The 18,888-nt window shown below is 51.2% G+C and overlaps 5 protein-coding genes across 5 annotated transcripts; 3 read left to right on the forward strand and 2 right to left on the reverse strand.

The window, feature by feature from the left end:
* Window positions 1-778: 778 nt before the first annotated feature.
* Window positions 779-1,794, forward strand: PMZ80_004092 (uncharacterized protein; the record flags this gene model as incomplete). The annotated part of the gene is made up of 3 exons (XM_064872519.1): window positions 779-1,349; window positions 1,407-1,606; window positions 1,663-1,794. The coding sequence occupies 3 exons, from the start codon at window positions 779-781 to the stop codon at window positions 1,792-1,794; spliced, it is 903 nt and encodes a 300-aa protein (XP_064731177.1).
* An 897-nt stretch (window positions 1,795-2,691) lies between these two features.
* Window positions 2,692-6,711, reverse strand: BEM3 (Rho GTPase activating protein; the record flags this gene model as incomplete). Its single annotated transcript, XM_064872520.1, has 1 exon — window positions 2,692-6,711. One exon carries the CDS (start codon window positions 6,709-6,711, stop codon window positions 2,692-2,694), a length of 4,020 nt encoding a protein of 1,339 aa, XP_064731178.1.
* A 1,684-nt stretch (window positions 6,712-8,395) lies between these two features.
* Window positions 8,396-9,021, reverse strand: RPS11B (40S ribosomal protein S11-B; the record flags this gene model as incomplete). Its single annotated transcript, XM_064872521.1, has 3 exons — window positions 8,396-8,464; window positions 8,517-8,755; window positions 8,844-9,021. 3 exons carry the CDS (start codon window positions 9,019-9,021, stop codon window positions 8,396-8,398), a joined length of 486 nt encoding a protein of 161 aa, XP_064731179.1.
* Window positions 9,022-9,452: 431 nt separating this feature from the next.
* PMZ80_004095 (uncharacterized protein) lies at window positions 9,453-14,627 on the forward strand (the record flags this gene model as incomplete). The annotated part of the gene is made up of 2 exons (XM_064872522.1): window positions 9,453-9,659; window positions 9,711-14,627. 2 exons carry the CDS (start codon window positions 9,453-9,455, stop codon window positions 14,625-14,627), a joined length of 5,124 nt encoding a protein of 1,707 aa, XP_064731180.1.
* Window positions 14,628-15,833: 1,206 nt separating this feature from the next.
* PMZ80_004096 (uncharacterized protein) lies at window positions 15,834-17,929 on the forward strand (the record flags this gene model as incomplete). Its single annotated transcript, XM_064872523.1, has 2 exons — window positions 15,834-17,408; window positions 17,522-17,929. 2 exons carry the CDS (start codon window positions 15,834-15,836, stop codon window positions 17,927-17,929), a joined length of 1,983 nt encoding a protein of 660 aa, XP_064731181.1.
* Between the last annotated feature and the right edge of the window lie 959 nt (window positions 17,930-18,888).

Raw genomic sequence — 18,888 nt, forward strand, 5'->3', positions numbered from 1 at the left:
CGTGATGATCAAACAGGACCACCTGCTCGCATCGCTGTTGTGGACAGACCAGATTCACCCTTGACTCATGCAGAAGAGACACAAGCTTGACCGCCGTGACAAGACATCAATACAGTTACTCGATATAAGCAATTCGAGAGCTTACCAGTGTCGTCTTACATCCGAAGGAAGACGAATTGTGTTGATTCTCGAACCCCATACTCGTTATAAAGCAGTCTGAAACATTCACAGTGTCGCCTCATGCTCACAAACGACCTTCGAAATTGAACCTCCTGGGGTCGTGCGCACCGCACACTGATATATAAATGGACACGTCGAGACTATGCATATGCTGCTACTCCAAAGCATCTCAACTCCTCCGTACGACTTCCTCTCTGCAGAATCTATAACAAAGGCATCATGTTCGCCCAGCCCAGGTGGATTCTAGGCACTGTAGCCGCAATGCACATGGCATGCGCTATCATGCTGGTTCCATTCGTATCAAGGTAAGTAGCCAGTCTCTTAAGAACTGATCAGTCTCTTAAGCCCAATACTAACACCAGGTCGACAGATACTACAATAACGAACCGCGCCACCAAGACTTCGAGGCCTTCCCTCTTCTCAATACTAACTCAAGCAATGACCCTTTCACGCTGAAAGCAGCCTTGCAACCCCGGGTCCCACCATTACCACCACGAAACCCTGCACCGCAACTGCCGCCTCCGCCCGCCGGAACAGATTTCGATATGGACAAATTCTTCGAGTTTTACCAGTTTGAGGACTGGAATTCGCTTCCACCATGGACGCCGAATCGCGCAAAATAGCAATCCGTCAGTCTCTCCTCGAAGTCCAGGACATCCTAGTCACCACTATGAAAGTGCTAGCCGTAGAACAGATGGGCCGCGAACCACAAATCAGCAATCCCTCCTTCGGTCGCTACTTTTATCCAAATCAGCAGGAGCTCGGAAGGGTAATGGACATTTACCGCAGCGTTTTGGCAATAATTGGTGCGCCGCTGTCCACCCGGCAGTACGAGAAATGCTATGAAGGAAACGTCGCGAAGTTATGGCTCTTCAATGGTGATCCGCCTCAAAATATTCGTCCGGTCACACCAACAACGACGACATGTCGTAACAGTCCTATGTTGTTTGCATCCACTGGCGGATACATTGAGCGGAATATTCCACCTACACCGGACAAGTTATATGGCTACATAGTATTTTGCGATTTGTGGTTCGCCACGTACAGACCTATGACTGGCCCAATAGCCCTCGACATCAATCTCAACCCACCCGGGCGCAGTATTGAGACCTGCGGACGTGATTGGGTACAGGAAGCAACAGGCTCTTCGTCCCAGATCTTGCTCCATGGTACGATAGGCATCCTGAACCAGTGTGAGGAACCACGCTGACTCGGTCTGCGAACAGAACTCATCCACGACCAAGCAGCTTACTTCAAATTTCGCCCCAACAAAGACAGGATCGGTGATGTCAACATTCAGCGCCCTCCACCAGACAATGCAGTCGAGGTAGCATACGGCTCATTTCGCTCTATGCACATGAAGGACTGGCCGCAGCCGAACCCAAACCTGGATCCAAATCAGCCTCCGCCTCCGAAGAAGCAGCCGGTGAGTCCATTTCAAGAATATATGAAGAGCAATCCGCTAACGCTCTCGCTAACCAGATCGACAATGCGGATAACTACGTGTACACAGCCCTTGAGATCTACTACAAGTACAAATACAACCTGCCCGATTGGATCGATCCGCCGGATCCCAAGTATGCGCCACCATGTCCGCCGCTTCGGCATCCGTAGTGAGTCGTCTGGACACGTTAATGGCCAGTGTGGCACTATGTGTGATGGTTGGCATGAGAGCATGCGTGTCTAAGAAGCATAGAATACATGTATAGAAAAAAATGACCATGATGCTGAAATATCTAATCATGAATTAGCCAACAATTCTATCGTGTGAACGCAAGCTAGCCGCGATGGAGAATAGCTATTCTCTGGAGTGATGTAGTCCGCACTGTTGCATCCATCTCATACCCTGTGGACTCAAGCACCGTCAATACTCAATGTTCAGCCCTCATCGCCCCCCTGTTCGTCCGTTCATTCCGCTTCTCACACATCGATCCGAACCGCACAGTCGCAGTCGCATTCGTGTTGCGAGGCAGGAATATCAATCAGGTCAGAATTCGTCTGGCATCCTACGTGCGGTGAAGGTTGGCAGTCATTCATACCATGGGTAGGTATTTATTGGTCTGAGTTACTCGGTTGGATCTGCCGTATCGCCTTCCATGAGTTGTACACAGTAGCTTTCAGGTAGGTTGGATGGAAATAATACTGTAGTGATATCATCGGTTGCGTGAATGCTACAATGGAGCTCGGGTCAAGAGGCGTGCATGAGTCGAAGATCGCTGTAGTAGTCCGAGATTCATGAAGTACTAGCAATCTAACATCGTACTTTCACCGCTCAATCATCAATCATATTATGTAACTCATAGTAATATACATACTTTCACCGTCCTCGTCATGAACAGCCCTCTATGTGCAGGAAATGCGCATATGAACATCGCATGAATAACATCAACTCAAACGCTAAAATGGGTATCCTCCAGAACCAGATAACATCAATATCAACATCAAACGGGCCTTTGCCCTTCCCTCACTCACCACATCAAACATCGTTTTCGTGAACTCACACCTGTATCATCAGAAAAGCATCGCACTCTCCCTCTTCCTCCTCTTATCCGTACCCGCACCCTGCGGCACAACCATCCTATTCAAACTGCCATATTGCTCCTCACCCTCCATTTGCATCTGCATCTGCGTCTGCTGCATCGACGAGGGCGGCGGTGCAAAAGCTTGTGTCCGCGGCTGCTCCTGCGGGTTAGAGACGTATTGTCCGTTTTCATAGCTGGGGTGCACGGGTATGAAGCCGAATTCGCCCGAGCCGGACGTCTGATGTCCTTGAGGACGAGGTTGGCTCGCGTTACTACTCTGCTCCTGGAAGCTCGTCTGGTGGTATGCGGGCGTTGGTATGTCAGAGAACATCTGGTGTCGTGGTGATCGGATTTCACCTGGACTTAGACTTGCAGGCGCACGTAGCTCGGTCTGCACGACTTGTGGCGGGGGTGCAGCCTGTCCTGGCTGCCGCTCGAATATCGCGTCGAATTCGCTGAGGAATAGGTTGAAGACTGGTGTTGGTATGTTGACTGTGGGTGAGAACACTATGCCCATGTTGCGGACGGACATCTTGTTCTTGCCTGCGTTGTCGGTCACTTCGAGGAGGTACTCCGAAAGTGCGCGAAGAAGCGCAAAGTTAGCCTTCGGCAAATGATGGACCAGGATGTTGAATGCTGCCACTTTTTCGTCCTGCGACTCGAGCTCGAGAACTTTGAGGAATTCAATGTGCAGATCTCGTGTTAGAAGTGGTGATGGTAGTTCTCTTAGGTATGTCTTGAACAATGAGGCGACGGCATGTACGTCGTAGTACTCGTCGTCGTCTATGAGATCGATATCGCCTTCGGTATTGAATCGTTCTTTGAGCGTTTTGACGACGATGTTCGAGCCGCTGAGTCGGAAAAGTCCTTCTTCATTCGCCGCTTTGCGGAAACGGAGATACTCAATGCTTCTGTAGACGACAGCTGGGAGTTGGACATCGATGTTGAATGGTGAACAGTATTCGACTGCGTCCGCAAGTGGTAGGCCAAACACAGCTCGAACATAGCCGTTGTGTCGTAGCACTCTCGGCCTATTCGAAGAGTCCACCTGTCTGCTGTTCTGAGATAACTGCTCCTGAGAACCTTTCTTGAAATGGAAGATATTGCCCATCTTGGACTTGTCTTTTGATACTTGCTGAGTAGTGCTTCGATTGCCCCACTGACTGCTGTCTTGTATTGGCGCGCCGTTAATCGGGCCAGAAATATTGGTGTTCTTCGACATGTGGTCGCTAGCACTTCCGTCGTTGAAGGACACAGGGCTAGTTGGAGAAGAGGCGTTGCTCTGAGTATCTGTAGTCTTGATGTCTCTAACACTTGATGCCTGTGGCTTGCTTGAGAACGATGCATTTGTCGACATTGTAGGGCTCTCGTCTTCTGGTATATCATAGCTTTCTACATAGCGGAGTAATGCCTTTACCCACTGATCTCGGTCTGCGTCACTTTCAGCACAGAGTATATGGCGAACATAAGTTGTAGAATCTTTCTTTTTTGGTTCTTGGATTAGGAAGGCATGTCGGTATTGGTCGTCTGGATCGTTGCTTGCAGGTTCTTCGGGCTTCTGGCTACCGATTCTTGCATGCTGGATCTTGATCGTACCTAGGTGAGGCCCACCAGGTGTTTCGTAATATCGTAATTCTGGACTGTCTAGCACGAACCACCGCGATTTCCAGCCGCCGAAATTCTTCCCTCTTTTCGTGAGGAAACCTGTTTTGACGACTTTCCCAGACAGGCTTGTGCTTTGTGGTAGTGATTCGTGGTTGACTCCAGGGTGCTTGGCTGGCTCATTAGACGGGTCAAGCACGTCCGTGGAGAGGAATCGACAGATCAGTAGTGCAGAGGTTTCGTCCATCTCCATGTCGAGTAAATCCTCGAAGTACGCATCCACCGCTTCGCGACGAGCGTCGATGACTGCTGGACTATGGCCATTGAACAGTTTTCGGTCTGGTAATCTAGGTAGATCTCTGCACCTAGGCCTCAACTGTTGCTCCATTTGTGGTAACACTGCAGGTATTTTTTCTATGCGCCACAGCTCGTTGCGACTTGCGCGTGAGAAGACCGACAAGCTGAACACAGTAGAGTCTTCCTGAGTTCGAAGGCCTAGCATACTATGCCGTGATGGTCGTAAACGTGAAGAAGCTACTTTGACTTGTATCGAAGGTAAAGCGTTTGGAGGTAGGAGAAGATTAGGGTACTGTGAGCTTACCAGGCCTTGGTAAACCGAAGGAATCTCATTCGATGACTGCGACTCGTGCACTTGTAGACGATCTTGTTGCTGAGGCGCTTCTTGTGCAGCTTGCCGGGCCATTTGATTTTGGCGTTGTATTATCGCTGGATCTGTGAAAGGCGATGGACTCATCATAGGTGCGGGTATTGGTTGTTTCGGTGCACGTGGCGAGAGTGGACCAGGTGGTGGTGCACGTGGCGATGAAGGCAGTGCACCAAGACCTGCAATATTCTGAACCATGGGTCGAGGACTAGCTGGTAAACCTGGACTACGCAGCGGCATCGGTATCAGGCGCTCATGGACCGTACCTAGTTGCGGCGCATCAAGGGAATTACCTGGCATCAATGCTTGTTGTGGACGCGGGCTGGCTGGTAGAGTGCCGCCGACAGTCGGAGGTACAGTAATTGTTTGACCTTCACTCTCGGCTGGAGGCTGTGACTTCTTTTTGGATTTACTTCTCGCCTCTTGCTCCTTGATCAAGCTCTTTTCACGATCTTTATCATCATCCTCCCGCGTCTTGCGCCGGCCTCTTAACTCACCATCCTCATTGTCTGCGCGCGAAACTTGGTCTGAAACATTATTCAGGGTCTGAGATGTGGGCTCGTTATTGTTTTGTAGCAGATTGAGAGGTTTCGGTGCAGTTTTGCGCAAGGCAGAAAATCCTTTGCTTGGCTTTTCACTCATTGGTGTTGCTTCAGTCAGCGCAAAAGATGGCTGAGCTAAACCCATGGTCTGTGCTTGCAGGGTAGGACGCCTCGTGTTGGTCTCAGCGCCAGGCGCAGGAGCTTCCGTGATGGCAGGACCTGGAGCATCAATAGGCGAGCTTGTGTCATTCGATGCCGAATCAGCATTCGACAGAGTCGTACCATTATCGTGATGTGGCGGTTGTGGAGGCTGTACGGCATTTCCATTGCGATGACCGACCAGGTCTTGTTCGGGTGAGTGAGTTGCAGCTCTGGGAAGCGCACCTTGAGACTGCAGCTCTTTCAATTTCTTCTTGTATCTATCTCGGTCTTTTGTAACACGTTCAAGATCCTTGTTCAACCCCATGAGCAGCGCTCTTTGCTTTTCCACCAACGTCCATAGCTGGTTGTTCTGGCTTGCGGCGTGGTTCTTCTCTTTCAGCAAATGCAGCACAAGGCCCTCAGCTGAGCCTGCGGTCGCTATGAGAGCACGAATGCTCGTGGGACTCGGATCTCTTGGTCCGCCCTGGTCCCTTCGTTGTTGCGAAGATGCAGAGACAGAAGAGAGCGCAGAATCGATGGATGAGGTTCGAGGCATGTTGTTGTGCAGGGACCTTGCGGAGCTGAAGGCAGCAGCTGGCTTCGAGCTCAGAGCACTGCTATCTGCGGCTGCCACGGAATCGGGCGATTTGGTCCGTTCGACCATCAAGTCTTCTCCAGCACCGAAGTCCCCTTCGTCAGACGCTCCTCCGCTGCCTTTGCGCAGACTCGCCGCCCCGTACCCTGCTCGCGGTCGTCCAGAGGACTGAGGTATCGCTGTATCGGAATCGGCGTTGCTCGCACTTCCAGGCTGAATATTCCCTGTCTCCGATACTAACAGCGGTGATCTGAGGCTCGTCCCATTGGTGCCTGGTGTAGACTTGGAAATGGAGGTAAGGTAGTCGCGGGGAATCAGCTTGTTGGTCAAGACCGAGTTCGACGAGGGAGTGGCATATGGGTGACCAGACTGGTTCGAGAGAGCGTTGAGCGGTGAAACATAAGCGTTCGGTTGTGAGGGACGCGCTGAAGGAGTGAAACCGTCCTTGGACGAGGAGTGCGACATGGTTCAGTAGTAGAAGTTTAGTATGTGGCCGTCATTGGCCGGTCGAAGATGGAGAGCAGAATATTGGACAGCATGCACGAGCGACCATTCACACCACACGCTGACAGGCCAGCTGTGCTACGCGATGTGAGGGCAGTGGCATTGCGCCAGTAACAGGCGAAGGTGTGGTAGTGGGAGAGCGAGGAGACTGGACGAAGTGAGTTGCAGTGATAGTTTGCCCGGTTCGATTAAGCGCCCATGGCTGCATCATCTGGATTGGTCTTGGTGGATTGACGATTTTACCCTATCAAAAGCCACCATGCAGCATTAGGAAGTCACGGAAGGAGCACCTGCTGCCTCCCCATGCTTGATGCATTAGTTGCAGAGCTAGCTTATGGGCACTACCGAGTCGTACTCAGTGCGCAGTACTTGAGCTACAGATACGATAATGCTGCCTTGGAAGACAGGCGGCATGTCGTCATGAATCGACGTTGCATGCTTTGAGCAAACTTGTGCGGCTGTCCGATTATCCAACATTGCATTGAAGTGTCCAAACAGAAAACTAAGTTACCAGTCGCCGGCGAATTTCAGCAAGCGAAAGTGGGTGTCGGAGGCGTATCAAAAGACATGGTCTTCTGGGTTAGCATCCAGGTTCGATTGGTCCGAAACTTGGGTACCTGAAGCTTAGATCACACCCACAGTCGGTCCCTGTGCCAGAGAGATCTGCACTAATCATGCACGCCATTAATTAATCGCCGTCACGAGTCTTCATTATTTTCATCCTCCTCCACAAAGTCACGATGTCCCCAAGCGACGAGGACACTGTTGACAGGACATGAGTGAATCAGTACTCTACTCGTCGCCGCGTCTCCAATCTGGAAATCCCCTATGAGTGGCATTCAGATACTCGATGCAGGGTGTGCTTGGGGTCATACGACCACAAAGAGCATTCAGGCTTTTGATTTTGGGTGTTCCTCACGGCTTGTTTGTTACGCTATTGAAGGTTAGCATAATCTGTGCAGGTCTATGCTTCAGCAAACTCTCCGACTCGATACGCCGCCATCACTGCACGGGCCGTGATGAGGCACAGATTTGTCAAATTTTACCGTTCGATATCGCGCCACCATGGTCGTCACCCAAGCTAGTATCCGATAGTTAGCATGATCGGCTTAGTAAGTCCGGTCAGTAAGGCATTTGTGGATTTAATCCGTAAGAACCGCAATGTAGATATTCTGTGAGAGTACTGGCAACGCCATCAGTCGAACTCGAGTAAGCCGCTGGTAGCTGAATCCGCACCCTGACAAGACACGTAAAAGTAGAGGTCACGCCTGCACAACGAGACGAGCATGCATGAACATAACTCCAGATCACACTGCACGCTCGATCCTGATCTGTGTCCAGACACTCGTCGGAAACGCTTGGACTGACCGTAAACATGTAGACCACATTGGACGATTCGATCTGATAGGTATTTCGGTGATATTCTGTGCTTGACTTTTGCTGCACACCGCGCGTGATCACCATTCACGGAGCACGTTCACTAACTGCTCGTTGTCCATCTCGCGGCATATCGCAGTCCTTTCCACCTTAGGAGTGATCGCTATGCCGTACTCGAAGAATTCTCGACCACCCGTCCAACAAGCATCTGGCTAGCAATGTTTTCTGCTGCCTCAATTCATCCCATGCATATACATATCGTGATCGTCTAGAACTTGGAGAAAGCCTTGACAGCCTTTCCTCTTCTGGGCAGAACTCGGAGGACATTGAATCGTACCTGGGTTGTGTTAGCGGATATCCTGTCTCATCCAGCCACAGAAGCTACGCACAGTCTTGCTGAGAGGTCGGCATTGACCGACAGTGACAATATCACCCTCCTCAACACGGAAAGCTGGCGACACGTGGGCGGCCAGGTTGCTGTGTCTCTTCTCGTATCTGGCGTACTTGGGGACGAAGTGGAGGTATTCTCGTCGGATAACGATCGTTCTGTGCATCTTGGTCGAGATGACTTTGCCGGTCAAGATTCGCCCTCGGATGGAGACCATACCGGTGAACGGGCACTTCTTGTCTGTGTACCGCATATCAGCATCTTGTCCATTCTTCACTCTTTACTGCCAGAAATCCAATCCAAGCTCCAGCCTTCGCGGTCGACATACCGATGTAAGAACCCTCAATGGCGGTCTTTGGTGTTCTGAAGCCCAGACCAACATCTTTGAACCATCTTCGACCGGCCTTGCTGCCCTTGCTCTTCGCTGCCTTCGACTTGTGGTTGAGGAAAATGTGCGGTTGCTTCTGGAAAGCGCGCTCGGACTGGACAGTCAACTCGGTGGCCATGATTGCGACTGTGTTTGACGAGGACTGCGTGGAATGATCTCAATCGTAGTTATCGTGAATGTTGCGACCAAAGTTTTGGCAGATCGTCGAGACCGCACACAGAATTTGCTTGGCAGAGATTCTTGGCTAGTAAGGTCGGAAGGCTGTAAGCTAGCCTTGCGTTCACGGTTTCTTGCCGCAGTCATGTGATTGGGTGACGTCGACCATGGTCGACTCGACGACCTTAGCCCAGCCGACTACAGAAAAGTAAACAAACCAGTAACGACGCGCCTGTTTTCCCTCCTGCACATCCACTTCCACCACGCCTTGATAGAGCTCTTCTTGCACGTTCGCTGTCCAACATGTATTCTGTTGTATGCTTATACTAACGTAGGCTTCTCAACATTGATGCGCTAGGCTATGACCCTGTGCGCAAGCACACCTATATCGAAATGGAGGAACAACGTAAAGAGAAATCAGTTCGGCCCAAGTCGCGACAATCTATCGCGCATATGCCCTCGAAAGCAAACATGACCACGGATATTGCGGCCTTGAAGCGCGCTGAGGAAGCCAAGGACAAAGCAAAACGTTCTCGAGGCAAGAGTCTTGGTCCTGGAGGACTCGAGGCTCTGACCGAGACAAATGCAAATGTATTCAAGGTTTGTCGCATTGAGCATTGTGAGCAGAGAAAGAGTCACTGACCACTCTAGATCCCGCCAATGTTTCAGCCGAAGTCTATACTTAAACCAGCTGTGCCGCTTACGCCGCCGAAAGTGATACCCTCGTTCGACGAACTGCGGAAGAAGGATACTGGAAAAGCAAAGTCTCCAGCGAAGAACGGGGCAGAGGATCTACTCATTGACTTCTCCACCCCTGGGCCAAGTCGCGACTCTGGCTCAGGCAGTTTCATGCCAGGCACTGAGAACCTGGTAGATCCTTTCAGTCCTATACGACCACAATCGAAAGACGATGTGGAGCAGCACCAGGAAGCAGGCGATGAGGAGGAACAGCGAAGACAGGATCACAAGAAAGCCGTTGTGGAGCAGAGGGCGGCGCGACGAAAGTCTTTAGCTAACCGGCGCGTCTCATTCGCTCCAGAGGCTACTTTGCACACCTGGAGCGTGATGGAACTCGTGGAGGATTCGACAACATCTTCAGCGTCTAACTCAACGAGACGGCAGTCTGCCATGACTGCTGCACAATCGCCAATGCCAGATGTTTCAACTCCTGGAACAGAGGGTGAGCGTCCTTCAACGCCGGTCGAACAGCACAACGACGAAGTAGTCAAGGATTCACCGGATTCGCAACGTGAACTACATCAGCGCAAGCGGCGGAGAACCTCGGACATTACAAGCACTAGTGAGGATGAGACGTTCTCAAGCCCTGGCGATGAGGGTGATAGTAGTCCTATCAGGGTTGAAGATAGCATTGATTCAGAATCCGACACTGACGGCGACACTGCTATGAGCCTTGATGAAGCCACACAGAACACTGTCCGCTCATCTGATTCGTCCAGCACCCAAACAAGTCTCGACGAACGTCTACGAAAAGCAGCAAGTCAAGCAGGCACAAAAGGCATTGACTACGATGAGCATGGACCAGGTGCGGAGCAGAATGATGACGAAGGTGAAGATCAATCGATGGAGATTGCCGATGGTACTGTGACCCACGCATTTAGGCAATATGCTCGCAAGGATAATGGCCATAGTCAAGAAACCACGAACGATGCCGACAAGGAAAATTTCAACCATATCCAGCATCAATCGATGATTGCGAGCGAACAAGAAGATGAAGAGCCTGAAGAAGACGATGCCACAATGGGCATGACCATGGATATGACACGCGCCGTTGGAGGTATTGTCCCAAACGGTGTAGCTAAGCAAGCGAAGAACACTCCAAATCGTCGTCGAAGTAATTTTTCAAGGCATAGTTCTTCTGGCGCCGATTCTAGTTATGGAGAAGAGACCATGGACATGACGGTCGCTAAGGGCGGCATATTGTCAAACGGTGACGATGAAGAAGATGCTGATGAACAATTTACTGATGAAGAAATGACTATGGAAATGACAAAAGGAGTTGGTGGGATCAGAAATCCGGCCAAGAGACAATCACTTCCATCTATCATGACCGAGGAGACCGAGTCAATGGACATGACAATGGCAGCAGGAGGGATTTTGCCCCCTATTGAGGAGCAGACCGAACCTCAGTCACTGGTTGAAGGTGATTTAACGCGCACCATGGATATCACACGCGCCGTAGGCAAAATACTGCCGCAACAAGCACGAGAAGACGTGGATGAGAGCATGGCTCAGGCCGAGCTCGAGCAAGAGTCTCCTAGTGCTCAGCTCAACCAAGAGATCAATCAATTCGTGACGGCTCCCGCGAGCACGACAAGGGCGATGGCCACAATCGCCTCAGAAACAGGAAGTCCGACTTTGAAGCCGCGTCTTTCGGCTCGACGAACGGCTCCAAATAGCCGCAGTACGACTCCGGGATCTGGGACAAAGATGTTGTCACCACAAGCGGTAGGCCAGACCACCCCCTCGAAGCAGGTAACGCCACTGCCCGCCAAAAGTACCTCACCGAAACGTACACCAGTATTAGCTGCAAATGTCACCACGCGGGGCGCGTCCCCAAAGAAGCTGTTTGCGAAGGAAATCCGTCAGCGTGCGTCTCCCGCCAGGAAAAGTCCTCGGAAGGAGCATGATCTGTTGTTCTCGAAAGACGAAACCACTGGCATGCACACCCCGAAGGTGGTTTTGCACGCTCCTAAGCCACACCAACATCTTCGAAGACGCAGTAGTGGCGTCGGCATTGACAGTGAAGGCACAGGTTCCCCACGAGTGTCTGAGATTCTGTCTCGTCGCGAGTCTATCGGAGAGGGTGCACCAAACTTCCAGCTTCAGAAGGGTTTGAAGAAGCAAATTCAGTTCGATGATCCGCGACAGATCGAGCACGAGATTGATGCCGAACGAGCCGAGGAACATCGGCGGGAGAGTGGTCGCTTCATCATGGAGCAAGAAGCGAGCGAGCAGCAAGAAGAGAACACGACGCAGAACCTCAAAGACATGATTGAATCGATGACGCCGAAGAAGGACAAGAAGGCTGTCAAAACGAAGGGAAGAAAGAGCCTCGCTGTTGGTTCTGCCAGAGGACTACTTGGCAAACGGCCAGCTGAGCTTGATGACGATGATGATGAGGACAGCACGCCCAAACGACTCAAGACTGTGTCAAGAGAAGCTAGCCCAGTAAAGAAAGTCCATCTGCCAAAGCCCCCAACGAAGGAAGAGACTACTGGTCGACTCTCACGTGCAGAACAGCTTATGCTTGAAACCGTCGCTCAGCCGAATCATACACCAACACTAGCTCAGTCACCTGCAAGGAAGGCGAAGACCCCCGGGCATACAGGCAGGTTCAGAAACCCACCTTCTACTCAGAAGCCAGCATCCTTTGAGGAACGTCTTGACAATGTCGTTGGTGCCACAGACATCGCCACTATGCACCCTGAAGCAGCCGAGGACGTTGCTGAGGAGGAAAAGATTTCTCTGCAGCAATTTTTGAACATGACCAACGTCCACTTCATTGAGCTGTCAACCACTAAGCGACGCCACACCATGGCACAGTCGACGATTGACGCAGAAGACGGAGACGCGGACGGCACTTCTCAAGCATCTTTTGTCGCAGCTGCCACCACATTGCCTCTACTAGAGCTGTATCAGCATGCAACTAGAGAGCTCAAGTCATACATCTCTTCTGGCCGCAAGATTATTCGGCAGATCGAGGCCGAGGCGCTTGCTGAGCAGCCTGCCATCTTCAAGAAGTACGTTGATGCTCGACCTGAGGCTAAAGCTGTCATGGACAACCAGTTTCGGAATGCGAAGACAAGTGCGAGGTATCAGAGCAAGGAAGGCTGGTATACGTGGCGAGGCCAACTTGTCGACGGCCTTCAGAGCGGCCTTGAGGGTATCAAGACGGACATGGAGAAAGACAAGCATATCCTGTCAAATCAGCAGTATGCGCTCGACAGCGTCGTTCCGCAATTTACCCTCAAGAAGCAACAACTTGACCAACAGTTGCAGGACTTGCGACGGCGTCTTGATGAGTCTGAGTCCTTTGATCATGGTGCGCTCAAGGAGAAGCGGGAAGAGCTTTCCGCTGTGGATACAGAAGTTACTCGGCAGTCACAGCATCTGGCTGCGCTTCAGCGAGAGCTGCAGGAAAAGGACGAAGTACTGTCGTCGGCTGCAGAGCTTCGTCAGGAAATGAACGATCAGATCAACGAAGCAACACGCGTCCAAGCAGAGCAACGTCGCTGGCCTGCAAAAGACGTTACCAACTATAAAGTCAACGCACAAAAGCTCGAACAAGGGACTGGATGGAAACTACTCACAGCAGAAGAGGAAACCGAAGAACCAAATGATCTTGGTGTCGCATTGACTTTGAGTTACAGGGATCAGCTTCGACTCTTCTTCTATCCATCTGCATTCCAGCCAAAGAGCGACGGCCGACGAAGATCTGGACGCAAGTCAAGGTCTGTTTCAGGCCCTACCGCTCCCATCGGCTTAACCTACAGCCCTGATGAAGACGATGATCGCCAGCCAAAAGAGCTTTCAACCGAGCTCAGGTTCTTCTTGCAGCTTATTCAGAGCCAACTGCATGCATTCACAATGATGCCGAAAGGATCCGTGACCTGTCAGACAGTCCTCAAAACGGTCTCAGAAGGATGGGCACTAGCGCAGGAGGTGTCGAGCGAGATCAAACAACTCAACTCAGCTGGCGTCGTTCACGTCTCAGTCGTGAACGATGAAAAGTTGGGTGCGAAACTGATGCTCATGCAACCAGACCGAAGCAGAATTGACATCGAGTTTGTGCTATCGATATTACCGCTCAACGACGGCGAGATCTCAGCTAGCACAACTGTCTCCGCAACGCCCATCTACGGCACAACGTGCACAATCATGGATGCGTCAAAAACGAGAAAAGTCCAAGCTGCTCTATCAAAAGAAGTCGAAAGCAAGACTCTTGGCGAAGGCTCCTGGCTCAGCGCCGTCCGCGGCTTTGAGGAGTGGCTGCAAGCTCAAGTCCAGGCAAAACAGCAAGAGGCACTCAAACCAAAGCCAACCGCTAAACCCCAACCTAGACCCGCGAGTCAAGAACAACCAGTGGCCCCGCCGAAGTCCGAGCCCCGAAGAGCAGCCACTGCGAGTCCGAGACAAACACAAAAAAGCACAACGCCAAAACATCCACCGCGCTCACCGCTTGCGCCGAAGACCACGAACAGCAAGATCCAGAAGAAGGCACTGCCTGTCCCGAAGAAACCGGTTCAGTTGACCTCTTCGCAGCAGGAGTCTATGTCTATGCTACCACAGCCTACAAATTTTAGAGAGAGCCAGATCCAGCCTAGCCAGCAGAAGGAGAATTTCGTGCCGGTTACGGCGAAGAGCATGGTGAATGGAAATTCGAATGGGGATGGTAACGGTGCAGAGGTGACGGTGGTGAATGAGAATATGGGGTTTGATGATGTGTTTGCTGGGGCTAAGCCTGCGATCCCGCCGGAGATGCAGGAGGCTATGATGTACACGCCTGTCAAGAAACGGATGGGGGCGTTGAGACGGTCGCCTGTTTAGACGGGATTCTGTGGGGGATGTCTTTCGTGGTTGCGAAGCATGTTGAGCGACGCTGGTTTGGATGTGTTACTGTTGAAGAGAACGTTCCGGCACTTGGAATAGTTGTTTCATAGCAAGGAGTTCACGGGGCTCGTTATCGGGTACAAAGGAGAAGTATGGTCAGTGAGACCGGATTTCGAGACAGTATTGATAGCGGTATATGAGATTTATGACCCTCCCGCAAGGCGTGACACAAACTCATGTCTTCATCTTGTACGGACTTCAATGTCCGATCGATATCGGCGCATCGTTCCCTCATCTGCATGCTCGCGTGCTTCTCCAATCACCGGTTTCGGGCTCCTCCACCACCGACCCCGCTTTTCACTTGGCATTATTCTCTGTTTTCCCTCGCCGTATCCTGAAAAGTCAACGTGAGCACCTCGTCACACCAAACCTGCCCAGCATGCGGACAAGTCTTGGTTAGAACCGCTCACTCTGCATCTCCGGGATGTTCTCGCTTCACATCAAGAGCCGCCTTGCCGCTCTACTTGGCGCAACTCAAGCCTCGACGGCCTTGAGTATCCCTGCCTCTGACTTCATTCTGTACGACCGCAGCGCTACACTACGAGTGATGTCCATGTGAGTCTCGAGGGATGTTCTATCAGCGGTTGAAAGAGAACGGTCACTGCGAGACCTGGAGTGACCCTTTCCTTCCATCTCGCGAGATTGCAACGATTACTCCTGGAGTACGTACCGCCAGAACGTTGAAATTTCCTCTGGATCCATTCCATCATGGCTGCCATCATTTGAGGGAAAACCTTTCGCACCGCGGACCTTGGCGATGACGACCTGCCGCCCTCATAGGCCTCTGTAGCCTTACAGCGCCTCTTACACGTGCACATTTGTGGAGAACATGTTCCATCCCGGCGGGCCAAGAAGATGGTGCTTGCCTGACTGCTTGGCGAGCTTGGCCTGCCGATGAACCGAACGATGCCCACGGTACGCATAGCAGCATCGCCGATAACTTGGTCACATCGCCTTGGCGGAGTCCAGGATGATCGACTCTGAAGTTTGCAAAGGCCTACAGTCACCAGAATTTCCTCCCCGTGCTTATATTCCGCGTACGTCCAGAGCTCCAAAAACCTTCTTCACCTTCGGTAGCCTCATTCTTTGCCCTTTTTTGGTTTGGTTTACTTCAGCTCTATTCATACTATTTTGGTCACAACCATGAGCTTCTGGCAGAAGTTCAAGAGGGCCGTCGTCCCCCCGAATGACAAGTCGGCTGACGGACGAGACCAATGGCCGTCTCGAACCGCGTTCCTACTCGCCAGCCTCGGGGGTGCCGTGGGACAAGGAAACATCATTCGTTATCCTTCACAAGTCTTCAATAACGTTGGCCTTCAATGGTTCATCCCGTACTTGATTGCTATTGTGATCCTGGCCATCCCGATATTGATACTGGAGATCTCTATCGGTGTGGCATACCGTGGAGGCACGGTCGTTGCCTTCAATAATGTCCATCGACGGATGAAGGGGGTCGGCGTTGGCTCCATGCTCATCAGCGCGACGGTCGTCCCATACTTTGCTATCATTCTTGTCTGGATATGTATCTATTTCCGCCATTCGTTCACGAGCCCCCTGCCGTGGACGGGCGATACTGAAGGGTTCTATTACAACAGTGTCCTCCGACAGGTCGATCCAACTCCTGGCAGCTACACAGGCACCGGCAGTGTTGAAACATACATGACTTACCCAGACGTCAGCCTGATCGGAGAGAGCGTTGGGTGGTCTGCATTCGTTTGGGTTTGCGTCTGGCTTTGCATGGCCAACGGTGTTGGCTTGACCGGTCGTGCCGTCTATGTGACAATGGCCCTACCGATCGTTATGACCATCGTCCTCATCGGCCGCTGCGTGTCGCTGGAGAATGCTGGCCGTGGTATCAAGTTCTACTTCGCAACATGGAACGGAGACAAGCTGGCCGACGGACAGATCTGGCAAACAGCAACTGGGCAGGTCTTCTTCTCCACCGGCGTCGCCTTCGGGTACTACATCTCCTACGCGTCCTACAACGCCAAATGGTCCAATGCAGTCCAAGATTCCGTGATCTTAGTCGTCAGCAACTGCCTATTTGAAACCATCGCAGCATTCGCCGTGTTCGGCGTAGTCGGCTATCTGAACATCCTCCCCTCAAACACGCCACGACTGGGCAGTTTCGAAATCGGATTCCTCACCTATCCCGCCGCGATCGTCGCAATGCCCGGAGCCAACTTCTGGGCTGTCCTCTTCTTCCTAACCCTGCTGCTCCTTGGCATCAGTTCCACGTACCCCATGCTGGACGTTGTCGTGACCTTCATCATGGACCGATGGCCTAAACTTCCTCGTCTCGCTGTCACGACCTCGCTGGTCATCGTCGCCTTCCTCATCTCACTCATGTACTGCACCAGAGCGGGCTACTATATTCTCGACGGCGTCGACCGCTGGATAAACAACATGACCCTCGTCTTCGTCGCGTGGACAGAGTGCTCCTTCTCAACGAGCCTCTATCGCTGGCGCGATGTCTTCTCCCAGGTTGGACGGCCAGCCTACTGGGTCTTCAACTTCGGCTACTTCGGCGGCATGATCCTCGGCGTCGCTGTTGGTCAGGCCGTGAGCGCACCAGCAGGAGCCGGCGTTGGATTCGGCATCTTCATTGTCTGCACAGCGGCCTCAGTCCTCATCGCCAAGACACCCGATGCACCGGCTGCCCGGTTCTTTAACAAGAACGCCATCACGAGGAAGATCTGGTATCTGGCCTTTTACTCTGTAAGTCCTTCCGACTGTTCTGTTCTGTTCTCGCTCGAGCACGTTACGTCGCGTCACGTTGCTTCGCCGACCCTCTCACTACATAACAGCCGATGAACTAACACCTTCTCCAGGGCAACCAACTCCGCCGCGACCTAAACGCCATCGTCGCAACCGGCAAAAACTGGCGCATCCCCACCTTCTGGTCCTTCCTCCTCCGCTTCATCTCCGCCCCCATCCTCGCAATAGTCTACAGCTTCGGCTACCCTGAGTTCCACACCCTGCGGTACGACCCACCGTATATCTTTGGTTTCATATTGGCGCACATCGTGATTCTGGCGGTGTTGTCTGCGCTTGTGGTGCCGAGGTATTTGGATGTTTTTGTGCCGCCTGAACGGAGGAGTGATGGGGAGAAGAGCGTTGCGCCGAATGTTACGGAGAATTTGGTGGATGCGGAGGTTATGGGGGAGGTGGAGAGGGGGTCGAGTCGGAGTGGGAGTGAGAAGGAAAAAGAGACGGGGGAGCAGAATCTGGTGAAGTAGATTGTAGCAGAATTTTGCGGCGTCAAACATAGTGACATGAGCATGTCTTAAGTTAAATGGTATGGCCGGGTGTGGCTGTAGTGTATCGTTTGCACGGTTTAACGAGCAGCCTAGTCAATTCGCGAGTTGGCTCGATCCCAACTCGCAACTCACGAGTCAGCTTATGAGTTAGGCTTAGCCTATATATTAGGCTATATTAGGTATCTCTAGACTTGAATCGTGTAACAGGGTAATCTATACTACTATACTATACTAGGTAGGCTTACTAATACTAACTCGTAAGTTACGAGTTAGACTAGAATTAGTAACTCGCGAGTAGTATCTAGTAAAAAGATTAGACGATAATTCAGCGCTTTAGTATATATTCTGTTACTCCCTCCGAAGCGGTATATTATTAAGGATAAATCTATTTACGGAATACCGCGGAACGAGGCGCTTATAGCTATCTCTCTACTTTAACTCGCTTTAGGGTCTCTAACGTAGGTAGATTCTAACCTATTTTATTACGTATTTTTTTACGTATCGGTCGCTAGAATTAAATTAAGAATCTTATTTTAAGTTTTTAAAGGCTAGGCGCTTTACCGCTAAGCTAGCCGAGCTTATAACCTAGTAAAAAGATTAGACGATAATTTAGCGCTTTAGTATATATTCCGTTAGTATTACGAGTCAATAGTTTAGTTTAAAAATTATATTACTATCTAGCCTATCTACGTAACGGCTATAAGCTATATAGTATAGTACTAGGTATACTAATAGGCTTAGGACCTATTACCTTATACCCTCCCTATACTTATCTTCTTTTACTAGTAGTATTTCCTTATTACGGGCTAATATACTAGTAAGTACACCCTCGCGCTAATAGAGGCTACTATTATAGCAGTACCAGTACTGTAGTTATAAGTTAGAAGTTACCTCTATATAGTGATAGAAGGCGGTAGTTACTGTGAATTGTAGCTGAT

The sequence above is a fragment of the Knufia obscura genome, assembly GCF_036327395.1.
Source record: "Knufia obscura strain CCFEE 5817 isolate CBS 148926 chromosome Unknown scaffold_4, whole genome shotgun sequence".
Lineage (NCBI taxonomy): Eukaryota > Fungi > Ascomycota > Eurotiomycetes > Chaetothyriales > Trichomeriaceae > Knufia > Knufia obscura.